Source organism: Macrotis lagotis, chromosome 1 (assembly GCF_037893015.1).
Source record: "Macrotis lagotis isolate mMagLag1 chromosome 1, bilby.v1.9.chrom.fasta, whole genome shotgun sequence".
Classification (NCBI taxonomy): Eukaryota; Metazoa; Chordata; class Mammalia; order Peramelemorphia; family Peramelidae; genus Macrotis; species Macrotis lagotis.
Genome location: NC_133658.1, coordinates 303,402,608 through 303,428,913, shown reverse-complemented (window position 1 = coordinate 303,428,913; position 26,306 = coordinate 303,402,608). Strand labels below are relative to the sequence as shown.

The 26,306-nt window shown below is 32.3% G+C and overlaps 1 protein-coding gene across 2 annotated transcripts in view; it reads right to left on the bottom strand.

The window, feature by feature from the left end:
• The window catches only part of RPGRIP1L (RPGRIP1 like), a 120,642-nt gene that overhangs the window by 52,361 nt on the left and 41,975 nt on the right, over window positions 1-26,306 (bottom strand). For both annotated transcript variants that reach the window (XM_074211302.1, XM_074211301.1), the window contains exons 12-17: window positions 12,277-12,383; window positions 12,027-12,077; window positions 7,796-7,975; window positions 3,297-3,414; window positions 2,286-2,738; window positions 1,223-1,374 (exon numbers count right to left, since the gene is read on the bottom strand). In XM_074211302.1, coding sequence (XP_074067403.1) covers window positions 1,223-1,374; window positions 2,286-2,738; window positions 3,297-3,414; window positions 7,796-7,975; window positions 12,027-12,077; window positions 12,277-12,383 — 1,061 coding nt within the window. The remainder of the gene's footprint in view (window positions 1-1,222; window positions 1,375-2,285; window positions 2,739-3,296; window positions 3,415-7,795; window positions 7,976-12,026; window positions 12,078-12,276; window positions 12,384-26,306) is intronic.

Here is a 26,306-nt window from a genome sequence, read left to right as displayed (position 1 = left end):
TTTTTAACAGCATAGGTTGGAGGTGGCTAGGTGGTGCAGTGGATAAAGCACCAGCCCTGGAATCAGGAGTACTTGGGTTCAAATCCGGTCTCAGACACTTAATAATTACCTAGCTGTGTGGCCTTGGGCAAGCCACTTAACCCCATTGCCTAGCAAAAACCTAAAAAAACAAAAAAACAAAACCAGCATAGGTCATGATGCTCTTCAAGTGGCTACCTATTATCTGTAGATTCAATATATTCCTTTTGCTTGTCATTTAAATCTCATCATAACCTGGCCCTTTCCAACCTTTCAAGCTTTTATACATACTATACACACACACACACACACACACACACACACACATATGTATGTGTATATACATATATATTTATTTATATATGTATGTCTATTTTCGCAAGGCAATGGAGTTAAGTGACTTACCCAAGTCACACAGCTAAGTAAGTATCAGTTGTCTGAGGTCGGATTTGAACTCAGGTATTTCTGACTCCAGTGTTGGTGCTATATCCACTGCGCTGCCTAGCTGCCTGAAGCCTTTATGTATTCTGCTCTACTCCACATATCCTATAATCTAATAATAGTAGCTTGTTTGCAGATTCTTGTTCTCTATACCTTTACACTGGTCTCCTCCTGAACCTGTTTTGCTCTACCTCTTGCTTCAAACCTTGGCTTGCTTCAAAATTCTGCCTGACACCTGTCTTTTGTAGGAGATCTTACTCAGCCTTACTGCTGGCACCTTCTCTCAGAATTCTTTCTAGTTACTCTACATATAGCTTGCATACATTTAGCTTTTTACAAGTTATTTTCCCCCATTAAAATGTCTACTAATAGAAGGCAGGGACTGTTTTTATTTTTATTTGATTCTCTATTCCTTAAATACTTCTTGACTTATTGACTTAATTATATACTGGGGCCCACTATAACTGAAACATTCTTATTTTTAATAAGTGCAATTTAAATGTTTTTGGTTCATTTTGTAATTCAGAAAGTTAACACAAGAGAACTGTATTCTCTTTCTCTGAATTGTAGTAATTCATGATCAAATAAGAGTTATATATTTTCACAGACAAAAACCAACCAAAAATATATAATTTTTATTCAAGGTTACTTGAATGCTAAGAAAGAAAAAAATTCTTTTTGAAGACTTTTCTAGCCCAACATTTAAAGGAAGACAAAGAGGAAAAATACTTGTATCATAAAAAAGACCTTAAAAATTGCTTACCTGATGCATTTGTTCTGGTGTCTTAAAATTGGATGTTACATAGCCTAAAGCCTTTGCCCGTTCTCTATATAGTCTAATTGCCTGATCCATAGGAACTCTTAATCGGACCCAATATTCTATTGTGCCATAATGAGGAATGTCTCCTTTAATTCCTAAAAAAAAATGCATTCTTCTATTTCAATATTTTTATAAATGAAAACAGATAGGTACCAGTGTTAGTAATATTAGAACCAGAAATGTTATGTGGAGTAGATTTATACATGCTCTACACAAATGATGTTTGAAGTGCAAATAACAGTGATGAAGACAGAAAAGCTATGCTTGCAAGAATGAAGTTTACCATATGTTGAATACCTCATGTTAAACACGCTAAGTTATATTTGGTATATGCCAATTTGTAATGTAAAATATCATTTAACCCTTCCCGAAATATGAATGAGATGGACACATGTTTACTTAAGCTCATAACTCTTTCTAATGTTCTAATAATTAGGCATTAAGTGGTACTCACGGAACCCAAGAGGTACAGGACAAAATTTATAAAGCAAAAAAAAATACGGTAACTTCCAAATCACTTTTAAGGACACATTTTAAGTTAACATATCAAAGATTATGTAAAGTAATTATGTAAAGATTAAACATGTCAGAAATGTGTCAAGTATGGTGATATATGAAGTTCTGCTCGAGAGATAGGGAATTAAATCTCTTAATATCCCTTCGAAGTCTAGGATTTTATCTGATATTAAAGGGTTTCCAATATTCTGTACATAAGCTATTCCAAATACTACATTATTAAAATAATGATATTTTTGAAAATAAGACACCACTCTGGTTAATAATTATTTTAGTTATAATCAACTAAAGCATTTGCTGCACATCAATATTATTAGTATTTGTGTTTATAAAAGATTTATATACCTAAATATTCAGAATGCCAACTTAAGGGAAACTAGAAAATATGACTCCTGATCTACAGTCATTTTCCATCAATTAAAGATGACACTAATAATAAGTGTCATGTATAAAAATACATGACAGGTATGTAATATTTAGCTAGACTTACCAACCAAATTTGCAGTACCAAAAATTCGACCATTCTTTTCTAGAATCTCATGAAATCTCAACTGACATGCAGCCACTGTTTCATAATCAGTACTGTATGCCTGATGGATCTCAAGAGTGACACCATTTTTCTGTATGTACTGCAAAAAGAAGTCATTAACATGGACGAGATACTGGGATGTGAAGTTATACACGGGATGGAGACCAGATACGACAGGAGTTGTCTGCAGTTCAAAATCATAAAAAGCATAGGTACAGAAAGTAGAAGGTTCTTGATCTCCTGATGCCTGGATAGCTTCAGATGAAAGGGTCAGTTTGCTGATATGGATTTCAAATAGGTTTTCTCCTCTTTCTAAATGGACAGCTTCATTAAATTCATCTACAGGATCATCTGGCATGATTTCTGGTTTAAATCTGTACTGCTTGGTGCCATAGGCAATATCCTTTAATTGGGCTGCAACAACAGATGTTAAATAATTTAGTTATTCTCTAAATATATTTTCTAGGCAGTGACATAAGAAAGGACAAACTATCCTGTGTACTAAAAGAATACCTTTTAACGAATGTCAATAATTTCAAATTATGTCTCTATCCAATGGAATTAAATTCAAGTACACAAAACATACTTCAATTATCCAATGGTCACATAGCTAAGAACCTTAATTATTCAAAACATAATTGGTGCAAGGCAGCATGCAAAAAAGGTCTCTGAATAGTAAAAATAATAGTGTCAAAATTTCATGTCCTTGCTTCCTGAAAGCACTTTTGTTAAGTACAAAATTGCAATAAATTTGTTAATCTGGTTTTCTAACCTACTTCAGAATAGAATCAGTGAATTTATCAATTAAGTGCTAAAAATTTGAATAGGATATGCAAGTTATAGGGGAAGGTGATGTAAGAAAGGAACTCTGAACATATATGTGGATGACATTTTCATTTGTCCTTAATTTTAAATATAAAATTTTAGAACCCAATGTTCTGGGTCAAAGAATTTGCTTTATGCATGCTATACCTTCTAATTTCCGGATGCGTGCAGCCCTAATGTCAAGAAGATGAACATACTGTTTTATTTTTAGGTCATAATCTTGTTGAAAACTTTCCAACTTCTGGGTTACTGCTTCCACTTCCATCTAAAAAGCATGATAATGCTACAGATGAGAGATTGAACAACTTGAATTCAAGGTGTCATTCTCCCCCTCCCCCAAGAATACTGTTCAATGAATTAATATCATTCACTTTTACTTAACTAGTCAAATAAACCTAGTGGTCCTGATACCCCCATATACAAACTTGCCTATTTTCTTCAAATAGTCAGACGGACCCTGTATGAGTAGAATGCTTTGCACTTCCAAAGAGGGATGGTAGTAATGCATCGCCTAAGCTGCCTCCGACTCAGACAAATCAGAGTTAAAAAAAACAAACAAACAATGCAACAGATGAAATACTAATGACTGAATGCTTCTGAAAGGTCAGACATAATAAGGATCATACATAAGTATACTCAATGATACAGAATACAAATGTATATAAAGGAATGAAAAAAGCCTGTGTGAGAAAGGAATCAGTCCTTAGCTGAGAGATTTAGAATACTGAGAAACTTCTTTCACCTAGATTAAGAGCAAGAAATGGCGATTAAAAGCAACAGAAGAGAGTAGAAAGATGAAAAACTCTGCAAAACAGAACTATGAAACATTATTTTGTAAAGTCAAAAAGCTTTCTATAACTCTATGTGACAAATATTTAAGTGCCTACTATGTTCAGGGAATGTGTATTTACTATGTTCAATGTGTTAGAGAGTACAGAGACAAAAATGAAAGCAATACCTGTCCTTACTGAACTTCTGCATTGGGTTAACCTCTGATGTCATCATTTCTTCATAGTGGAATAGTTTGTTAAGAGCTAGAAGCCTTAAAAGACCATTTATTCCAAACATCCTCATTTATAGCTGAGGAAATTGAGATCCAGAAAAGATAAATAACTTAATCAAGGTCACACAACTGGCTATTAACAGAGCTGTGATTCAAATTAAGATCTCTTCTTTTCACTTAACTATAATAAGCCATATGTCATCAAGATCAAATTAAACATATAGTTTTTGAGTGAAGAGGGAGGAACAAAATATAATTTGGGGAATATTTATTATTATAAAAATAAAAAATAAAAAATAATTTTAGTATATCAAGGGTTAAGATTTGGTTAGCTAGAAAATTCACTTATATGAAACAGCTCATTTGTTCAATGGTGCTGGATGATTCAATATTATTGATCCTGTGAGAGAATGCTGGCTCTGAGGAATTTTTGGTGGTAACTTCAATAGAGAAAGAAAGCCCATACATTCAACTGAGATATTCAGGGCCATCTTCTTTAGAGTTGAAAGGGACCTTAGAAGTCACTATATTCGAATTCTTTTTAACAGATGAGGAAACTGAGGTCTTAGAGAATAAAGTGATTTATCCCAAGATTACATAGGATTTGAATCAAGGTCTACTCATAAATTCTAACTATCTTTCCACTGCACTATTGATACTTCCCTAGGTTAGAGCTATTCAAGATTAGATAAATGTTTCCATATATGGGTTTTAACACTTAAGACTTAGGAATTTGTTCCAGTCTTACGTTTATACACAATTTTTGTCAATGAAAAAAATGAACAGTGACTAGGTGCTTTGAATTCAAAGAAGTCCTTGTCTTCAAGGACCTTATAGCCTACAATATGACCATCTGATATGTATCAATAAGAAATTTATTCTTTGAAATGTTCACAAAATCTGAGTCCTATTTTTAAGAATTTTTCCAATTTTTCTTAAGTGCTAATACAAAAAGCAGTTTTGTCAGTTTTAGAATAAAATTTATGTAACAAGGCTATTTTAAAGAGCATATTATACCTTTTATCAAATGGATTAAGACTGTCATGGCATTATAGATGTAGGTATGTTTTCTTTTCTTTTTTTTTTTTTAAAGGTTTTTGCTAGGCAATGGGCGTTAAGTGGCCCAAGGCCACACAGCTAGTTAATTATTAAGTGTCTGAGGCTGGATTTGAACTCAGGCACCCCTGACTCCAGGGCCAGTGCTCTATTCACTGAGCCACTTAGCCACCCCCTGAAAGGTATGTTAAAGGTAATCTAGTCTAACCTTATCTTAGAGATGAAGAAACTGATTCTCAGAGATTAGCTAACTGATTTGTCCAAGTTCACATCCATAGCTCACTCAACCATTCCATTCATTGTTTTTTTTTGCTTCCTCACCTTATAGTTTTTGCTATTGTGAAGGATGCTGCATTACTAACAAGAAAAGACTGAATCTACTATAGAAAGGTACACATACTCTTTTCTCATTTATAACATAAAAACATTGGACTAGATAATCTTTGATATTCCTTCTAGTGCTAAGACAATAGTCCTTTGACGGTAAGATCTTAATTTCAGCTTAATATTTACTAGCCATATGACCCTTGGGTAAGTCATTTAGCTTTTCTTGGCTTCTGTTTCTTCATCTACAAAATGATGTGTTTGGACTCAATTAGATTTTTTCAACCTTAGACCTTGACTTGCTATAAGCCTTCTCATATCTCATTATTTAATATGAAAGAGAATACATTCTAGAGTTTTCACATATGCACATTAAAAAAAATAAAATAAAAAGATAGCTTCTCTTTCATTTGGTGATTGTTGCTGGTTTTTTTCCTTAGACAACAGGAAAAGAATTATGTTCATACTCAAATTTCATTCCTTTGATTTTGGTTAGTAGGATAATTATTCTTTCAACTGTATTCCAAATTTTTCAAATGCGTCATAACATGCTCTTTCCCCCACACAATTCCTGTTTCCCCACTTCTTATAATCTATCAATTTTTTCACTAACATTACTACTTATGGATTATTTCTGTAGGATAATATTTTATCAAATAATCCCTGTGACACCTTCATAAAGTTTTTCAAGTCCCTCATGCACATCTCAAGTTCAGAACCCCTGGCACAGAAATTGTACCATATTTCCCCATGTATAAGACACACAATTTTTGAAAAATTTGAGGTCTAAAAACTGGAAGCATCTTCTACAGTGGTTGTAGTTTTTTTTTTACTTGCATTTCCTACTTTTTCATGCTTGTTTTTGTGCTCATTGTTGTAGATTATTTTTGCTTGCATTTCTCACTTTTTTGTGTTTATTTTCTTTGCACTCATTGTTTCACATCTGTTACCAGTATATTAAACTACATTTTGCCATGTTCTGCTAAAAAATGGCTTAGAAAAAATTTCAGACAGTGCTGAATACAAGTTCAAAGTGATCCAGTTTGCAAATGTGAATGGAAATTGTCCTGTTGAACGTCAGTTTGGTCCTCCTCCAACTGAGAAAATAATCTGAGACTGGCTTCCAGGAAGAAGAAGCCCTATTGAAAATTCCATGGCAGAAGAAGGCTATGAGAGGTAAGTCAGCCACATGACCTGATTTAGAGAGGAAATTAAATATATGGATAGAAGAGCAAAGGGCAGTTGGAATTCCTAAGTCCACAAAGATGGTTCAGCATGAGTCAAGAAGGTTTGCTGATGAAAAAGAAGTTACTGATTTTAAAGAAGGACACAATTGGTGCTTCAGGTTCATGAAATGCAATGGACGAAGCATGCATCCATGCACCAGACTTGCCCAAAACATGCCTGAAAGCTATGAAAAGAAGGTCCTTGAATTTCATGATGAATAAAACTTTAGTTCAATAACTTCATGTAATGCATTTTTTTCAAATTTTGGGTCCTCAAATTCAGATGCATCTTATACATGGGGAAATATGATACTTCTTTCTTCTTCTACATGTGTAACTTGGGAAAATCGCTAAGTCAAAATCCACTAGTTTTGTCAATACTGCAGTGCCATTGTGTTTTGATGATCTGAAAAAGATCTACACCTAAAAAGTCAAGGTCTGCCATTGTATCCTGGTCAACACCAGTCATTCTATTTCTACATATCAGGCCACTAGGTTCCAATGATTATAGAGGGGATAGTGAGAATGGAGCCTTTGCACAACAACCTCTTCACTTTAATCCACATTATGTGCATGTCATGACATCACTTCCTTGATGTCAGTGTCTTTTTAAGACTGAAGGACAACTTATTATTAAGTTGGATAAATCATTTAATTCTCCTGGGTTGAATTCAGTTTCCTAATCTATAAAATGAAGTAGCTGACATCTAAGTCATGACTTCTAAAATCCTTTCTAGCTATAAATCTATAATCATGTGATTCTAAATTCAAGTATAATTTTGTTGTATTTTAGTGTTTTATGCTCATTATGCAGGTGCATTAGGAGCTGAGCCAGCCTGGAGGAAAGGTGCAGGATTTAGTTTGTTCCTTACTAAGTATTCCAATCACCCAAGGATTTGTGCTAGTGGAGGATAATTAAATGTCTGGATAAATTAGAAGTATAAAACTGAAAAGTGAAATTTACCATTAGTAAAAGAATAATGATTACTGTAACAACATATAGAAAATATTTCATTTTATAGTACTGATAATCTTACCTGATAATCTTTATTAATTTTATGCTGCATGATTAGCATATTTCTTGTCTTTTCTAGTTCTTGAACTGTTTCTGCATGTGTTGCTTGAAGCTCTCGAACTGATTTTTCTAGGTCCTTATTAATGTCACCATCAACTTTCTCTAGAAAGGAAAGGTGTCCATTTTTCTGCTCTTTTCTAGACTAGAAGGAAAAGGCTTTAATTTAAATCAGTTCAACAAAAACATATTCTAAACCTGTGTTAAAAACCAGGAACCTTGCTAGATAGTGCTAATACAAATAAACATGAAAGTCCCTGTCCAAAACAGTACTTTACATTCTATTCAGAGAAGGAAACATTATATGCAAATAAAATAACAAAACAACTAAGAAAAGCTAACTTTACTATGTTCCAGGTACAAGGCTGGTTACTTTACAATTCTTAACTTATTTGATCTTCATAATAGCTGTGGGAGATAGGTGCTATTATTAGCACTATTTTATAGATAAGGAAACTGTGGTAGATAAAGGGTAAGTGGCCTGTTCAGAATTAGACAGTCAATAAGGGTCTATGGCTGGTTCTGAGTTTAGATCTTACTGATTTTGGGTCCATTTCTGTTTACTAAGTCACCTAGCCTCATGGAAGTAGATTTTCAAATGTTTCTGTTGAAAAGACCAGAGCTGGGTAAAAACTTTGAAATATAAAAAAAAAGAGTAAAGAGAAACCCAAAAAGGGAAATTTTTTGAACAATTGGAGTTCTATCATGATTTTATGCTAACATTCTAACAGAGTGAGAAGAAACACAAATTTCTTCTGAACTTTAATCTCTTCTTAGGGAACTTAAAGAGTTAAGTAAGAAACAAAGAGGTCCTGGGAAAGGGTTGAGGTCTGGTCTGAGAGTCTGAAGAGGAGAAAGAGAAGAGGGGGGGTGTAAAGGGAGGAACACACTGGCATAGAAAGGAAGAGGAGGGTGGCACTAGCTATATATCATAATTGGGTACATGAAAGGAAGAATATATAAACAAGGAAGGGATGGGGGGAACAGACATTAGTTGATGGTTTCAACAAAATTTGTATGAACTGATGCGGATTGCAGTGAACAGAACCAGAACAATTTATATAAGAGTAATATAAAAATGATCAGCTCCCTATCTATGTATGTTTTGGACATGGCAAATGGAGACATGTTTTGTCTGACCATATGTATTTGTAACAGAGACTTTTTTTTTCTTTTGCCAGTAGGAGGGGAGAGGCAGGAGGGAATAAAGGCAGCCTTTTTTCCCATGAAAATATATAATTTTTAAAAACTCATGTAAAAAGTAAAAAAGGCAAAAGATGGTACATCCTACATGGGAAATAGCAAGAAGTTTGGTTTGGCTAGAAAGACAGGAAGTTATGGTTAGCAGCAGAAATTTCAGTGACTTAGATAATGGAGATGGAGTAACTGTGGGTATATTAAATGAGTCTCTTATATGAGACTGAGTAAAGGTATAAGTTATGGGAATTAATGAACAGAAAAGTTAAGCTATATGATAGTCATTAAAATGTACAATGAAATCTTTAAGTAGAAGGGTAGGCACTTTCATGGGAGAGTGGATGACTATAATGGGGCTAATTCTAATACAGTGTCCTCTTAATTCATATTCAATATTGGGTACGTGTGAGTCACCTAACAAAGGAGGTTTATTTTGTTCCAACATGGCAAGGATAGACAACAAGGATACAGTGGTTTTTAGCTTTTCTGAACTTACTCCCTCCTTGTCTCCATCTGTAAACATGCATTTGGTCATTATGACATCGGGGAATGGTGATTCAGTATGACATCAGTTGGTGACTGAGTGGTATCAACTACACATGTGGCTGCTATCTATTATGTTCTAAGACCAAAAATCTGCATAAGGGAAGCTAGGACCAAATAGACTGTGTGGTGGTGAAAGGGGATAAAGGAAGTGAGGGAGGTTATATCAGAAAAATGCTGGTTCAAACTTCTTGAGAAAAGAGGAAAAGTGAGTTGTGGGTTGGTAGAATAGGTTGCCACTAGGATTTTGATATGGTACTATATGTACACATTCATGTAAGTTTATGGTTTTTCATAGATACATACATACATTTACATATATTACCTCCCCCATATATATGTATATAGTATATGTGTATGCATATGTATGTGTATATATGTGTGTATATGTCAAGATACACCCTGTATGATAGATGTTTATCTGTCTATCCCAGGATATATCCTGGAAGTGATATATTTAAATATTTATATTTATATCTACATCTCTTTGTCTATGCATATATATGCATTTGGATGAAGTGTACCTCAAAGGCTAAGTGATAGAGGGAAAGTCTGTAGGTGGAAGTGGGTAGCAAAGAATGTGCTTACTCCTTGCTCCAGTGTCTAGGACTGAAGAGCATGACCCTCTAGAGATGCAGGATTTTCTGAGGGGAGCCATATTTTTATAATTTCAAAAATACCGAGTTTTTATGAGTTTACGAGTTCTCATGAAAACTGAAGATTTTTAGAAGGCACAGTGGAAGAAGAGAACATATTAGGAAATCATATAAAAGGAAGGAAATTTTCCCATAAACAGATTTTAACTCTGAATCACGGAGTTTTGGAAATGAAGAGTTTGTTAAATATGACCAAAGGCTATCAATCATTTTTTTGGGGGGCAGGGCAATGGGGTTAAGTGACTTGCCCAAGGTCACACAGCTAGGTAATTATTAAGTGTCTGAGGTTGAATTTGAGCTCAGGACCCACTGACTACAGGGCTGGAAATTCTATTCATTGCGCTACCTAGCTGCCCCATCAAATCATTCTTAATAAATATTGGCAGATATGCACCAAGTCTCAACTTGGATATAGATTTTATTAGAAAATGCTTTGCAGGGGGCATCCAGGTGGCGCAGTGGATAAAGCACCGGGCCTGAAGTCAGGAGTACCTGGGTTCAAATCTGGTCTCAGACACTTAATAATTACCTAGCTGTGTGGCCTTGGGCAAGCTACTTAACCCTATTTGCCTTGCAAAAACCTAAAAAAAAATGCTTTGCAAATATCAAATGAGTTCACATTGGAATAATATAGAAGCTACACACACACACACACACACACACACACACACACATATACATATATTGAGTAGTTTCAACATGGAATTTTGATAAAAACTGCATAAATAATATTTTGTTTCTTCTATGAAGACTAAAGAAATCATGGCATGAAAAATACCTAAAATATATTTTAAATTATTATAACAAAAGCAGCAATACTGTATTTTTAGTTATAACACCAGAAAATTAAATTTACAAATATCTTTTCTTTTTTATGATTCATATCTTCAGTATAATACAATAATCTGAAAGAAATATGATTTTCTTAGGTTCTTTTACAAGTCATCAAGCAACTTAGATCTGGAGGACATCTATAATATTCATTACTCAATATTTTATTTTAACTGACAGTGGTGAATCAATGAATTTCTTTTAAAATCTGCAAACTTCGACTCAATGTTTGACATAAATACCAAGAAAGTAAATGATGTTATATTCACCAAAATATTTATAACAGCACTTTTTTAGGAGCAAAGAGGAGCAGTAAAGACTGCTTAAATTCTGAAGGAATATTACTGTGTTATAAGAAATGATAAATACTGGAAGTTTTATATGAAATTATACAAAATAAGTAAGAAAAACAGAACTGGAAAAATAAACTACAACAATGCAAAAAATTTAAAGAAGAACAAATAATTGAAGCTAAAGGATGACAAATTAGAATGACTAAGCCTGGCTTCAAAGAAAAGATATATTAATAAATGAGAAGGCATTTCCCTGTCTTGTTTGCAGAGATGGGCAACTATGGGAGTGGAACACTAAATATACTGTCAAATTCTTTTGATTTGTTGGTTGGTTTTGTCAAAAAACCCTTTTTTTCTTTGAAATAATGGATAGCTTTGTAGTTTTTCTACAAAAACAAATTATCAATGAAAAGAATTTTCAAACAAAAACTTTTACAAAAATGTAAATGCAAAAGGTAAAGTGTCAAGTATAAATGAATTTTGATATCAGGCACTGTATACATAAACAAATTAATATCATTTCCCAAATTCTTGAGTTTTACAAGAAGTTAAGGTATAACAATTTGCTAATGAGAAAAGTTTAATGTCCTCTTATATGACTAAAGATAAGGGTTAGAACCAACCTCAAACAGAGTAGTAGATGATTTGGAAATTATAATCAAATTCAGAAAGTTACCTTTATAAGCATGAGGGCTTCACTGAATTCAGTCACATCAATTTCACTCTCCTGCAATACATTTATTGAGGAAAAGAACACCATGAGATGCTAATGAATAATAGACATGCACTACAATTCAAGAAGGCATCCTCACAAAATGATGGTTGCCTAATACCATAAACTCATAAACTAAAGTAGTATCTTTTCATTACAGGGTTTTATCTATAAAATATAATGATCTTATATTTTTGAAGCAATAAAAATTCACCTTACTGAAAAACTGCATGCGAGTTTTAAGTTCATCAAGTTGTTGTTTATGTTCCAGATAGCGTAATTGTAGCTCTTTATTCTCTTGAGTAAGTTTTTCTGTTTGGTCTTGAAAATAAAAAAAGATATAATAAAAAATCTAAAACACAAGTGGAATCTGAGAAATTATTTCACATGAATTTTCCAAGCCTTGATACCCATCAAATTCTACCTAATACTCTTGCCAAGAAACTAAGGTAACGAGATAACTGAGAAAGACAAAAGCACCAGGAGAATAATGAACTAATACCACATTATAAACCAAAGATATTTTCTTGGTTAGAAACACTTTCAATGAGTTCATATCATATCTATACTCACAATATGAATGGTTGTGTTTATATGTGAATATAAAAGATATTATATATTTATATAAACACTCATATGTGTATATATGCTCACACATAATACATAGGGAAATCAAGGTTTCGGTCACTAGAAAGTTACACCTATTTTAAAATATCTAAAAAACTATTTTGCTAAATCTAAGTCTTTTACTTACTTATTGTGGTTCCTGAAAGACATGAAACAAAATGATTATTAGAAATTTTCTAATTACTTTCTTAATTTTTTCTAATTTCCTAATTTAGGAAGTCATCAGGCATTAAAAATAAGGTGCTTTTTTCTGTCATATAATCACTAATTACTAATCTTACAGATTTATTATCATAGGTGGAATTATATTCTCAGTTATGTTAGGAAAATGTCCTGATCAATATATACAAAGTTTGTTAAGTAGAGCACATGCTTAGTGTTGTGTTTCTAGTAATAGTGATAGGTTATACTGGTCTATCTGGATTGACTTGTCAAGTCACCCTGATAAGAAGCATGTATTTGAATAGATTTTAGTCATGGAAACAAAGAGAGCTAATAGGATCTTAAAAAGTTTAAATATTGGGGACAGTTAGGTGGTGAAGTGGATAGAGCACTGGTCCTGGAGCCAAGAGGACCTGAGTTCAAAACCAGCCTCAGACACATAATAATTACTGAGCAGTGTGACCTTGGGAAAATCACTAAACCACACTGCCTTGCAAAAAAAACCAAAAGAACAAAAAAAAAGGTTTAAATACTGAATTTCTTAATTCATATCTAAAGCAAGTCCAGTTATTTGTTTTTCTGTAATATTTTAAAAATTAGACTGGTTCTGATTAATAAAATTGAAAATAAAATCACTCAACTAATAAATAAAACTAGAAGCTGATTTTATGAATAAAACAAACAATTCAATAAAATAGAGAAACCACTGGTCAATTTAAAGAAATTCAAATCATCAGTATCAATAAAGGAAAGGATGAATTCACCACCAAAGAAGATGAAATTGAAGGAATTATTAGGAGGTATTTCCCCCAATTAGATAACAATAAATCTAAGTGAAACAAAAATTTTACAAAAATATAAATAAATCAGATTAGCAGAAGAGGAAATAGAATACTTAAATGACTCTATCTTAAAAAAGAAAATTAAACAAGTTATCAATGAGATCCCTAAGAAAAAATTCCTAGCACCAGATGGATTCACATGTGAATTCTACCAAACATTTAAAGAACAATTAATTACAATACTATATAAACAATTTAGAAAAATACACAAAGAAATCCTATCGACTTTCTTTTATGACAAAAATATAGACCTGATACCTAAACTAGGAAGAACAAAAACAGAGAAAGAAAACTGACCAATTTCTCTAATGAATATTGATTTAAAATTTAAATAAAATAGTAAACAAGGAGATTACAGCAATGTATCACAAAGACCATAGAATATGGTCAGTTGGGATTTATACCAGTTATTCAGGGTTGGTTCAATATCAGAAAAACTATTAGCATAATTGACCATGTCAATAACAAAACCAAACAAGATTATTTCAGTAGATGTAGAAAAAGCTTTTGACAAAATATAACACTCATTCCTATTTTGTTTAAAAAAAAAATAAGTCCATTAAAAAGCATAGGAATAAATGGAGCTTTCCTTAAAATGTAGTATCTCTTTAAAACCATCAACAAACATCTGTTGTGGGGATAAACTAGAAGTTTTTTCAATAAGATCAAGCAAGGATACCCATTATCATCACATTATTAAATGTGCTAGAAGTGCTAGCAATAGCAATGAGAGCAAAAATAAATTAAAGGAATTAGAACTGGCAACGAGGAAACAAAACTATCACTCTTTGCAGATAATATGATGGTATATTTAGAGAATCAAATAAAAAAAAGTAGTTGAAATAGTTAACATAATTAACCACTTCAGCATTCACGGAATATAAAATAAACTCACAAAAATTATCACCAATAGGGGTGGCTAGGTAGTGCAGTGGATAGAGCACTGGCCCTGGAGTCAGGAGGACCTGAGTTCAAATATGAGTTCAGTCTCTTAATAATTACCTAGCCGTGTGGCCTTGGGCAAGCCACTTAACCCCACTGCCTTGCAAAAACTAAAAAAAATAAAACTAAAAAAAATTATCAGCATTTCTGTATATTATCCCAAAATGTCTAGCAGACAGGGCAAAAACAGAACTATAAGAACATTATTAAAAAATGCTTTTTTACATAAAGTCAGATCTGAACTGGAGAACTTTTAATTGTTCATGGGTAGGCAGAGAATATACAATAAAAATGACATTTCTACCTACATTAATTTACTTATTCAGTGACATACCAAAATTTCAAAAATAATTTTATAGAGTTAGAAAAAATAATAACAAAAATTCATCTGGAAAAACAGTCAAGAATATCAAGGAAATCTATGAAAAAAATATGAAGGAATGCAGGTTCATCATAACTGATTTCAAACTGTATTACAAAATGGTAATTATCAAAACAATCTAGTATTGGCTAATATAGAGTGATGGATCAGTGGAATAGATTGGTATATAAGGCAAATAATAAATTTTCATTGTAATCTAGTTCTTGATTAATGCAAAGATACAAGCTTTAGGGATAAGAACTTACTATCTGCCAAAAAGTACTGGAAAAAACTGGGAAAACAGTTTGGTAGAAATAGGTATAAAGCAACATTTCACACCATATATCAAACAAAATGGGTACATGATTTAGATAAAGGATGACATCATAAGCAAATTAGAGGAGCACTGAGTATTTTACTTGTCAGATCTATGAATAAGGGAAGAATTTGCGACCACACAAAAGATAGAGAACACTATAAGATTTAAAGTGGTTAGCTCTGACTACATTAAATTAAAAAAAATTTTGCACAAAGAAAATCAACATAGCCAAGATTAGAAGGAAAGTAGAAAACTGGGAAAATATTTTTTTCAGGTTTCTCTGATAAAGGTCATATTTCTCAAATGCATAGAGAACTAAGTCAAATATGTAATAATATGGAGCCATTTCCCAGATGGCAAATGAGCAAAGGATATGAATAGGAAATTTAAAAAGAAATCAAAACTATCTATAGTAATATTAAAAATGCTCTACATCATGATTGTTGTTGGGTCATTTTTAAGTGTGTCTGACTCTGTGACCCCATTTAGAGTTTTCTTGGCAAAGTGACTTGCCTAGGGTAATACAGCTTTTAAGTGTCTAAAACCAGATTTGAATTTAGGAAGAATAATCTTCTTGAATCTAGGACCAGCACCGTATCCACTGTGTAACTGACCTTCCCAATACTGATGAGATAACTGCAAATTGAAACAACTCTGGAGTACCACTTCATTGGCTAATATGGTAGAAAAGGAAAATTATAAATGCTGGGTGAGATGTGGAAAAATTGGAATACTCATAAACTTTTAGTGGAGTTGTGAACTGATTTTAACCATTTTGTTGAGTAATTTGGAACAACATCCAAAGCATTATAAAACTGTTCATTCCTTTGATCCAGCAAAATGCCTTACTATATCTGTATACTAAAGAGATCAAAGAAAAAGGAAAATAACCTATAAAGTATTTATAGAAAATCTTTTTATTGTTGCAAAGAACTGGAAATTGAAGGGAGGTCCATTAATTGGGGAATGCTAAACAAGCTATGGCATATGATCATGATGGAATAATACTAAGTTATAAGAAATGACAAGCAGGATGCTTTCAGAAAAACCTGGAAGTATTTACATGTACTGATGCAAAGTAAGGTGAGCAAAACCAGGAGAACATTGTACACAGTAAGAGCAATACTGTATGATGATTAACTGTGATGATTTGATTCTTCTCAGCAATAGAATGATACAGATGATTCTGAAGAATTTATAAGAAATGCTCTCCACCTCCAGAGAAAGAACTGATGAAGCCTGAAAACAGGATCAACCTTTTCCCAACTTTATTTATCTATTCACTCACTCATTTATTTATGGCTGTGTTTTCCTTTGCAATATGGCTAGGATGGAAATGTTTTGTATTGTTTAACGTGTATAATCCATATGAGATTGCTTGCCTTCTCAATGAAGGTGGGAGGTTCCGAAAGGAGGGAAAGAATTGGGAACCCAAAACTTTAAAAAAGTTACATGAAATGTTATAAATGATAAAAATTGTCATTATATGGAATTATAAAAAATACATGAAACATTAAAAAATGGTCTGGTTCTTATCATTTTTATTTGGTAAGGTTTTATTTTGAAGATTATAGTTGATCTTTGGTGGCCTCTCTAATTTAAAATACTTCAGCATATTTCATCCTTTTTTTAAAGTTTGGATCTATTTGGCATTAACACCTGATCTATTTGGCCAGTTTTGCCAGTGGCTAGGTGGCACACTGAACTGGGAATCAGGAAGACTGATCTTCCTGAATTCAAATCAGGCTTCAGACACCTAGTAGCTATATGAATCTGAGCAAATCTGCCTCAGCTCCTCATTTGTAAAATGAACTGGAGAAGCAAAAGATCCTCTGGGATCTTTTTCAAGAAGACCCCAAATGGGGTAAGAGAGTCAGAAATAATTGAACAACAAACAATGTCACCAAATTATCTATTTTCACCTTAGGAAGCTCAGAATTCCAGAACTCAAGCAATTCATCATCTTTTAGCCTCCTCAGTAGCAAGATTACAGATCTGTACCACATTGCCTGGCAGTCAATTTTTTCTTATTATAATACTTACTTGATATTCATTTTACCTTTTTTGTTATTAGAAAAACAACAAAAATATTTGTTTTTTGCTTAGCATGTTTTATAAATATGGATCTAGAAAATTTTGATGACTTCTGTTATTTCAATTGCTTCTTTCAACTTCTTTGGTTCTGATATTAAACCAATATCTAAAAAAATTCAATAAATTAAGAAACAAAAGAAATGTACCAGCAGTAACTGGTATGAGTTATTGAGTATTTCTATTTGATTAAATTCCTCCAAGCTCTACTTGTGTGTTTCACACTAATATAGAGGTGACTCTGGGTTCCTGAAGGAAACAAGCTTTAAAATACAAGGTCTAGAAATTTCTCTAAAGTCAAAAAAATATAGTTCAAGCAATAGGCTGTATCTACTGTTTTTGGATCAATCTAGGTACAGAGAGAAAGCATTAAAAGCTGACCAGTAGGTGATGACTTCTTCCATTGTTATCTCAATTCAAGCAGTGATTTCCTTATCTGAGTTTCAAGGGGCCCTTCCACTTTCCCAAAATTATATTTTATTTATCTTGAATATATTCTGTATATACTCATTTATATATGTGATGTTTTATTTCTTTAGCTAGAGTGCCTGGCACACAGCAGTTGCTTAACCAATGTTTTATTGATTATTGAAGCAAAAAAAAATACAAAATCATCTTTGGTCCTGTTTTGCTTCTGCAATGATGGTGAGAGAATGGCAGAAAAGCATGCACAAGTAATAAGAATTACAAAACTTTTGGACAAATATTTCTGCAATTTTTTTCTAATTTCTAATTTTTCTAATATTTCTGCAAATATTAATTTGTGATTCTTAACATAATTCTGTCTAATGACCAACGAGTTGGAGTACTACTGGAGTACTACTAGAGGAGTTGAATCATATCTGTATCAGAATTCTTATTATAAATGACACCGTAAGTCATTAAGAAGTTTGTAGCTAAATGAACAAAAGCTTACAGGTTTTTCTTGGAGATCTGAACAAAGGATTTGGTTTTATCATGTCTAAAAGCAACAAATGAGATATCATTGCCTGTGATGTTTAATAACATGACTTAAGATGTCTCTGTTTATCAAAAAAGATAATAATGAAGATGTTGCAGTTTGTACTCTAACGTGTAGCAGAAATTGAAGTAAAGAATTTGGCAAGATTTTCTAAGACAAGTCAACATATATTTTGATTCATTTGATTATGCAAATGCAAAATTGTATACAGCAAACGACTGAACAACAAAAAATTACTAGGCTAGGATGGAAATTTGAAAACTTGTTCATGGTTAAGAAATGAAAGAGGTCAAAGGTCTATAAATTACTCATGCTGATATAGTAAAAAGTATTTTCTTGAAAAAATATTTGGGAGGTCATTAGATGTGAAGAAGACTGAACAATGCCACAAAATAATGAAAGTATGTAGAACAATATATAGTAATACATAATTGATCAATTTATAATAATAATTACCTAGCTGTGTGGCCTTGGGCAAGCCACTTAACCCCATTGCCTTGCAAAAAAAAAAACTAAAAAAAATTTATAATAATAAAAAAACACCAGCAGAATAAAAATAAATAGAAAAGAACTTCCCATTCAAAATAGAAAATTACTAGTTAACTGATGAGGGAATTGTTTCCAAATCAATTATGTGGAATCATATTATCTAATGATTAGAACAAATTTCAAAATCAACATTAAATTATAATAAAGGATAAAAATGGGATGTTGCATGAAAGTAAATTAGCTCTTACTTATGTACTTAAACTAGTTACTCTGAAAAGTAGTCAAAAGGCATTCACTGATGTCAATTTTTATTACAGAGAAGTTAAACTACAAAATAACCACCATAATTAACAGGTCAAAATAGCTCAAGACACTATTGCTTTGCCAGGTAGAAGCATCTGGTAAGCTAAGGACAACATTAATTTAGAAGATAAATTTATTTCAAATTTTTTTTTGCAAGGCAATGGGATTTAGTGGCTTGCCCAAGTTCACACAGCTAGGTGATAATTAAGTGTCTGAGACAGAATTTGAACTCAGGTACTCCTGACTTCAGGGCTGGTGCTCTATTCACTGCACCACCTAGCTACCCCAAAGATAAATTTATTTCAAGATGGACAATTAAGATTTTAACTTATTCAAAAAACAGCAAAAAGGGTGGAGAAATAAAAGTCTTATTGACTGCTTCATAGAATTTTTTCACATCGTTTACAGGAGATGTTGGTGCCAATCTGCAATCATTTTCATGGGATGAGTGTGCTTATATACTCTACAATTGAAGATAATTCATGAAATGTCTCATGAAATGATGCTTCTTGTTGTCTCTGGACACATATTAAAATGCCATGTTTACCAAATAATTTATTTTCCTATCTAAGGAAAACCTGTGAATTAACCTTCCATTCAGTTTCAACTTCAATTTGCCTTCTGGTTTCATTTATAACAAGAATGTCAAGATTAGGGATTCTTAATATTTTTTTTATCATGGACTTCTTTTAGCAGACTGGTGAAGTCTTTGAATTCCTCAAAATTATATAAATGCAAAAAATAAAATAGAATACAATACATAGTATTACAAAGGAAACCAATTCTACTGAAAAAATGTTATACATCTATATATCTATGTATCTATCCATTCACACAAAACAAAACTCAAGTTCACTGATCTCAGATCAGGAACATTAGAACCTTAGTTTAGATCAATAAGATTGATATAATTCAGTTATACTGGTGGTATTTAATTGACCAGTGGAGAAGAATCTCCCATAGGGAGTACTGATAGTTATGTTAATGTTTTTGTAGATGGTACCAAACATCTTTCCTCTATAATTACTGAAATAAAAGCATACCACAACACAGGGATGAGATTCATTTTGTACTTCTCTTTGCTTTATGAGTTGCCAAGGTCACAGAATTCATCACTAAGTGTCAACCCTTTTCTGACATAGTTGGATTGTTTTTCAGAACTCAGAAAAGTTAATTGTTAAAAGTCTTTCTATATAGTAGAATCAGAAACCAGAGTTTGGGCTCTTCAAGTCTAGTTTTGCAGAATCTAGGGTCTCCTCTACACCCTGATAAAGAAATCAAAGCATTATTCTTGTATTTATCAATGTGGCAATTACAGTTAGGAAAAAGGATTAAATGTAAGTTTTTAGCATTATTTACTAATGATAAACTGATTTTCAATTTGTAGCTATTAAGTTATACTTAATTTTATTATCTAAATAACGTACCTTCTCAATGGCTATTTTTAGTACGACAAGAGCATTTATTTAAAACCAAAAGCTATATTATTTGAGTAGGGAAATAGTATATACTTTATGCATATGTATATTCACATATGACATTCCTCTCCCTAATATAATTTGTTATAGTTCTAGAAATGCTACCTAGCAATAATGATAAGACATAGAAATCCATGATGTAAGCCATTGGCAAAGAGGCAAGATTAGACATTTTCAAATAAGACTTAGAAAACCCTCAGAGAATCAAGCAAAGAAAGTAATAGTTAATAGCTTTAATAAAATCTCAACATACAAAATAAAATTCACAATCAATACCATTTCTATATAGTAATAAAAACCTCAGCAGAAATAATAGAAAAGAACTTACCATTCAAAGTAACAACAAAATGCAACACAAAAGTCAATTTATCAAGACATTAAAATTTATAAATGAGATACAAAACATACTTTAAAGAAGGAAAAATGATATTTAATAGTAGCTATTCATTATTTATGATACAGTCAATTAAAATGATGATGATATTGCTTAAATGAATACATAGATTTAAAGCTGTACCGATTAAATTATGACTGAAGAATATAATTCTAAATGAAGTAATAACAAAATTCATTAGGAAGAAAAAAGTATAAAATCTTAAAGGAACTTTGGAAAAGAAGTGGAAATTAGATAGGGAATAGGGAAGGTAAATAGCATTTTTTGAAGTGGAAATGTATTGCAAAGCAGTAATCATTGAAACTACTTGTCAGGGGCGGCTAGGTGGCGCAGTGCATAGAGCACCAGCCCTGGAGTCAGGAATACCTGAGTTCAAATCTGGCCTCAGACACTTAATAATTACCTAGCTGTGTGGCCTTGAGCAAGCCACTTAACCCCATTGCCTAGCAAAAACCTAAAAAAAAACCCCAACCCCCCCAAAAAAACTACTTGTCAATGATTAAAATATAGAAAAGTACATTGATAAAGCACTCCAAATAACACAGAAAAAATTTATTAGTGTAATATCTGATAAACTGGACAGTGTAAATGGTATGGAGAACTCATTTTTTAAGAACTAGTAGGAAAACCAGAAAAAATTTGGTAGAAATTAGATTTAGATCAATATCTTACACAACACATACAACAATAAGTTCAAAATGGATCTAGAATATAAAATTTCACCATATAAATGGTAAAGATGAGATCAGGTACCTTTCATAGCTATGGCCAGAAGAAGAATTTTTAAACCACAGAAAATTTAGAGGAGATTACACAAGAAAAAATGTATAAAATTTTAACTACTTGAATCAGGAAAAAAATTTGCACAAACAAAATCAATGAAGTCAGGTTAAAAAGAAAACTGTTAGATACCAAATGATGATATCAAATCTATGATAGAAGTCTGATATCCAAGATATTCAGGAGTTTAACAGAAACATACCAGTAAGTCCAAAATTCATTCCACTAAAAATAAATGATCAAAAGATATCAACAAATGATTGTCAAAAGAAAAACACATACAATTGAAAACCATAAAAATTATTGCCTAAAATTATGACTGATAAAGAGAAACAGAAATCAAAAAAACTTTGATGCTCCACATCAAAACCAGAAAATTAGCAAAAAAAAAAAAAAGGAAAAAAGTCCAAGTTGGAAGAGAAATGGGAAGAACAGTATACTAATTCATTAATGCTATTACTGTGATTTGCCACCAACTCAAGAGTGATCATTTACCGAAGGGGATCAAAGATAGCTAGTTCAATATATGCCAATATATTCACAGGATAACTCTTTGGCAAGAGGAGGTGGCAAGGATCTGAAAACCAATCAGTCAAAAAAAAGATATTATGCGTGTTTTGCAAACTTTAAAACACTATGTAAATTTTAGTCATTATTATATACTAAGCATCTACTGATGTTGTGCTAGGTGGTGGAAATACAAAGAGCTAAAAAACTATTCCCACCCTCAAGAAATTTCCATTTTTTCAAATAAAAGGGGATTGATTGGGGAATAAAACCAAACAAATTTTAGTATTAAATATAATTGAATGAGTTTTCTAAAAGACCCAAGTGACTATGAAGAATTCAGAAAATCATGGGAAGATATATGAACAGATACAGAGTAAAGAGAAAAGAATAAAGAAGTATCATGAACATATGGCAAACAGTATAAATGACTTATTACAGGGTAAATGGGAAAACAATGACAATAAACCAGAGCACTATCAAATTATAATGATCGATGTAACCCTGTCAAGGTGAGAAAATTCATTTCCTTCACTTCAAGGCAGAGGTAATGGGAGGGGGGGATGTAGGTGAGGTTATAGACATTCAATGTTTTTGCTAATTTTTCCTGAATTTTTTTCTTTCATTTTCAACTATTATAATGAAGATTTACTGGAGAAAAAAGGAAAAGGAATATATTTCAGAATGAAAGTGATTTTAAGTATGAAGTATATCAATAAAAATAAAATTGAAAAAATTATATGGAGATATATCATGGCACTGCATAAGTCAAAGAAAATTTGTTATTTTTATTTTTCTGTTGACATGAAATGTGAAGATTAATAACTAGACTTCACTATTCAATAAAAGTTCAAGCCAACATTCTTTGTTCTTGAAAATGACTAATATGTGTCTTCTATTATCTGAAAGGCTGTGAATGTATATTAATAAACACTGTTGTGAAATAAGTCCTGGATTTGGAGACTGGAGACTTAAGTTCAAATCTTAGCTCTGCCACTTACTTCTTATATGACTGGGCAAATCACTTAACCTTGCTGAACTTCAGTTTTCTTAATTATAAAAGCAGAGACCAGGGGCAGCTAGGTAGCATAGTGGATAGAGCACTGGCCCTGGAACCAGGAGTATCTGAGTTCAAATCCAGCTTCAGACACTTAATAATTACCTAGCTGTGTGGCCTTGTGCAAAACACTTAACCCCATTGTGTTGCAAGAAAAAAAGTAGAGACTAAATGATTTCTAATATTCCTTATGAATATTAGTCATAAAGTTATAAGGTATATTGAGCATAGGGGGCAGAGAGAAGGCAAAGAAAGTTGTCGAACTGAAGATTTCATCTCATACTCTTCAAATTGGCAGAGATGGCACAGTCAGTGTGGAAAAGAATCCTGGTCATGTGTCCCAAGGAAATCAATAACTAAAAGAAAGATTTTATATTTAATAAGATATTCAAAACAATACTTTTTTGGGTTAGTAAAACACTGGAAACAAAGTGGGCATCCACAGCTGAAGAAGTCATATGCAAATGTAATAGGATATTGAAATGAAAAATATTGGAGAAACATAGGAAAATATGTATGAAGTGATATGAAGACCCAAAGGAAGAATATAAATGACTATAGACACACATATGAAAACAGCTTTAAAATGTTGGCAAAATTTGAGTTATGCCCCCAAACCATCTTGGTCCCAAAGAAGAAGAAATTTATCTCTTTCAAAATCAAGATGTAGTTCTATAGGTGCAGAATATTGATGCATATACTGTTAATGGTGGTAATTGTATCATTTGGGTTTTTCTTAAAGTGAGGGGCACAAGCAATATTGGGTAATATTTATCTGATATTTAAGTAAGTTATTAACTGGGTGCCACAGGGAAATAAAACTGCTAGATTCTGAGCACCTGTCATTTTTTGGATTGAATTTAATATATCTCTATAATATCCTCATATTTCATAGTACTAATGTATGTTCATCATTACATTCAAGAAACATATTATCACATAAAAACTTATAAAGTATTTTACATAATTTTCTCATTTGGTCTTCACCTATAGAATAGATTCTGGCTTGACACTGGACTTCTATGACTCCGGAAGAGAGAAAGACTTAAGCCTTTGCTAATTCACACATTCAAGTCAAAACATCACCCTTGATGACATTGATTCTCTTCAAAAAATGCCAAAGTGACAGCTATAGGTACTACATGGTATTATCACTATTTTACAAAAGAGGACAATGAAACCAAAAGATTAAATGATTTGCTCAGGATCACATATCAAATGTCACAAATCAATTTTTGGATTCTCTTTAATTTTATCAGTAAAATACAGCTTTGGGATCCTGAATTTATCACAAGGTGGTTCTATGATCATGGATAAGTCAATTATCTTCTAAGAACCCTAAGTTCTCTGAAAAGAGGAGTTACCGAAATGTATCAGGGGATGGGTGGTCCATATTGAAAATTTTATTGAAGGTCGGGAACCTCCCACCCCAACCCTCACCAAAATTTTTTTGGATTGTGCTATGGTCTGTCACATATATAATAATGGCATGTTGGAACCAAAAAAAATAGGGTTTCTTAATATATTTCTGAATCATTTCCTTTGGAATTTCATATTTATATAATTATAAATACATAAAAATCTTTTCCCTGAAAAGGGAAACAAAACATTGATTCTATGTCCTTAGAATAGTCTAAAAAGGAAAATATGCTGGATCACTTTGTACAAAATGAAAAAATAACTTTCTAGGGGTGGCTAGATGGCGTAGTGGATAGAGCACCAGCCCTGAGTCAGGAGTACCTGAGTTCAAATCCGGCCTCAGACACTTAATAATGACCTAGCTATGTGGCCTTGGGCAAGCCACTTAACCCCATTTTCCTTGCAAAAAAGCCCCAAAAGAAAAACAGAAAAATAACTTTCTCACCTTAGATTTGGAAGAAAGTATTTTAAGTTAAACAAAACAGAATTTTATTCAAAGAGATAACATTTCACTTTTTAAAAATTATGTTCTTCCAGCAATACCATTCATAACCAGTCAAGAGAACAATCCAACAATTTTCAGAGTTTCTTTGTGTTAATATCGTCAGCTGTGATCAATATAGCCACATGCATTATGTTGAATTATGCATTTTAGCTAAAGATAGAAAGAACTTTCAAAAGCAGACCTTTAAACACATGCTGCTAATTTAAGCACTAACCAAATGCAAACTGCATTTACATATCCGTTCTCCACCATATTCACACAATCTGAAACTAATTTGTACTTGAATAAAGAGGTGAGTAGTCTCTAAAAATAATTTGCTAGTTATAAGAATGACTACAAAAAGATGAGCAAACATCTTCTGGCAAAGAACACTTGATACATGAAAAGGTATATGTGTGATGGAACTTCAAAGTAAAAAATCAAACAATTTCAAAACCTTTAATATAAACAAGAATTTTTTAAATATGAAAGGATTGAGACAGTGAGTGGAAAGAGCGTTGGACTTGGAGTCATTAGACCATTTAGTCACTTAACATGTCTGAATATAAATTTCTCTATCTGAGAAATGAGGATACTAATACACATACTGCTATCTCGAATAAGAGACCACTTCATAAATCTTAAATAATTATGCTGATAAAATATACAAGCACACTATATAAATATGAGCAAAGTAAACAGAACAAGGAATTAATTTGAATTTCCTGGTTAGTATTCTTTCAAATAAATGGCCACAGTGGAGTGTTTTTGCTAACATTTTCCTTAAATAAACAAAAATGTACATTCTTAGAACTGTAAACTTGTTATATCAAAATAAGAATACTTCTGCATAATAACTGTTCCTTAATCAACAAATTGTAGTTTTGGGGCTGGAAGAGACCTTAATTGTCATTTTATTCAACCTCTCACTGTGCACATGAGAAGACTGGGGTTCTGAGAAGTTAAGGGACTCGCCAAGGATCACATAACATTTGGAATTTTAAAACAGATTTTTCTGACTCCAAGTC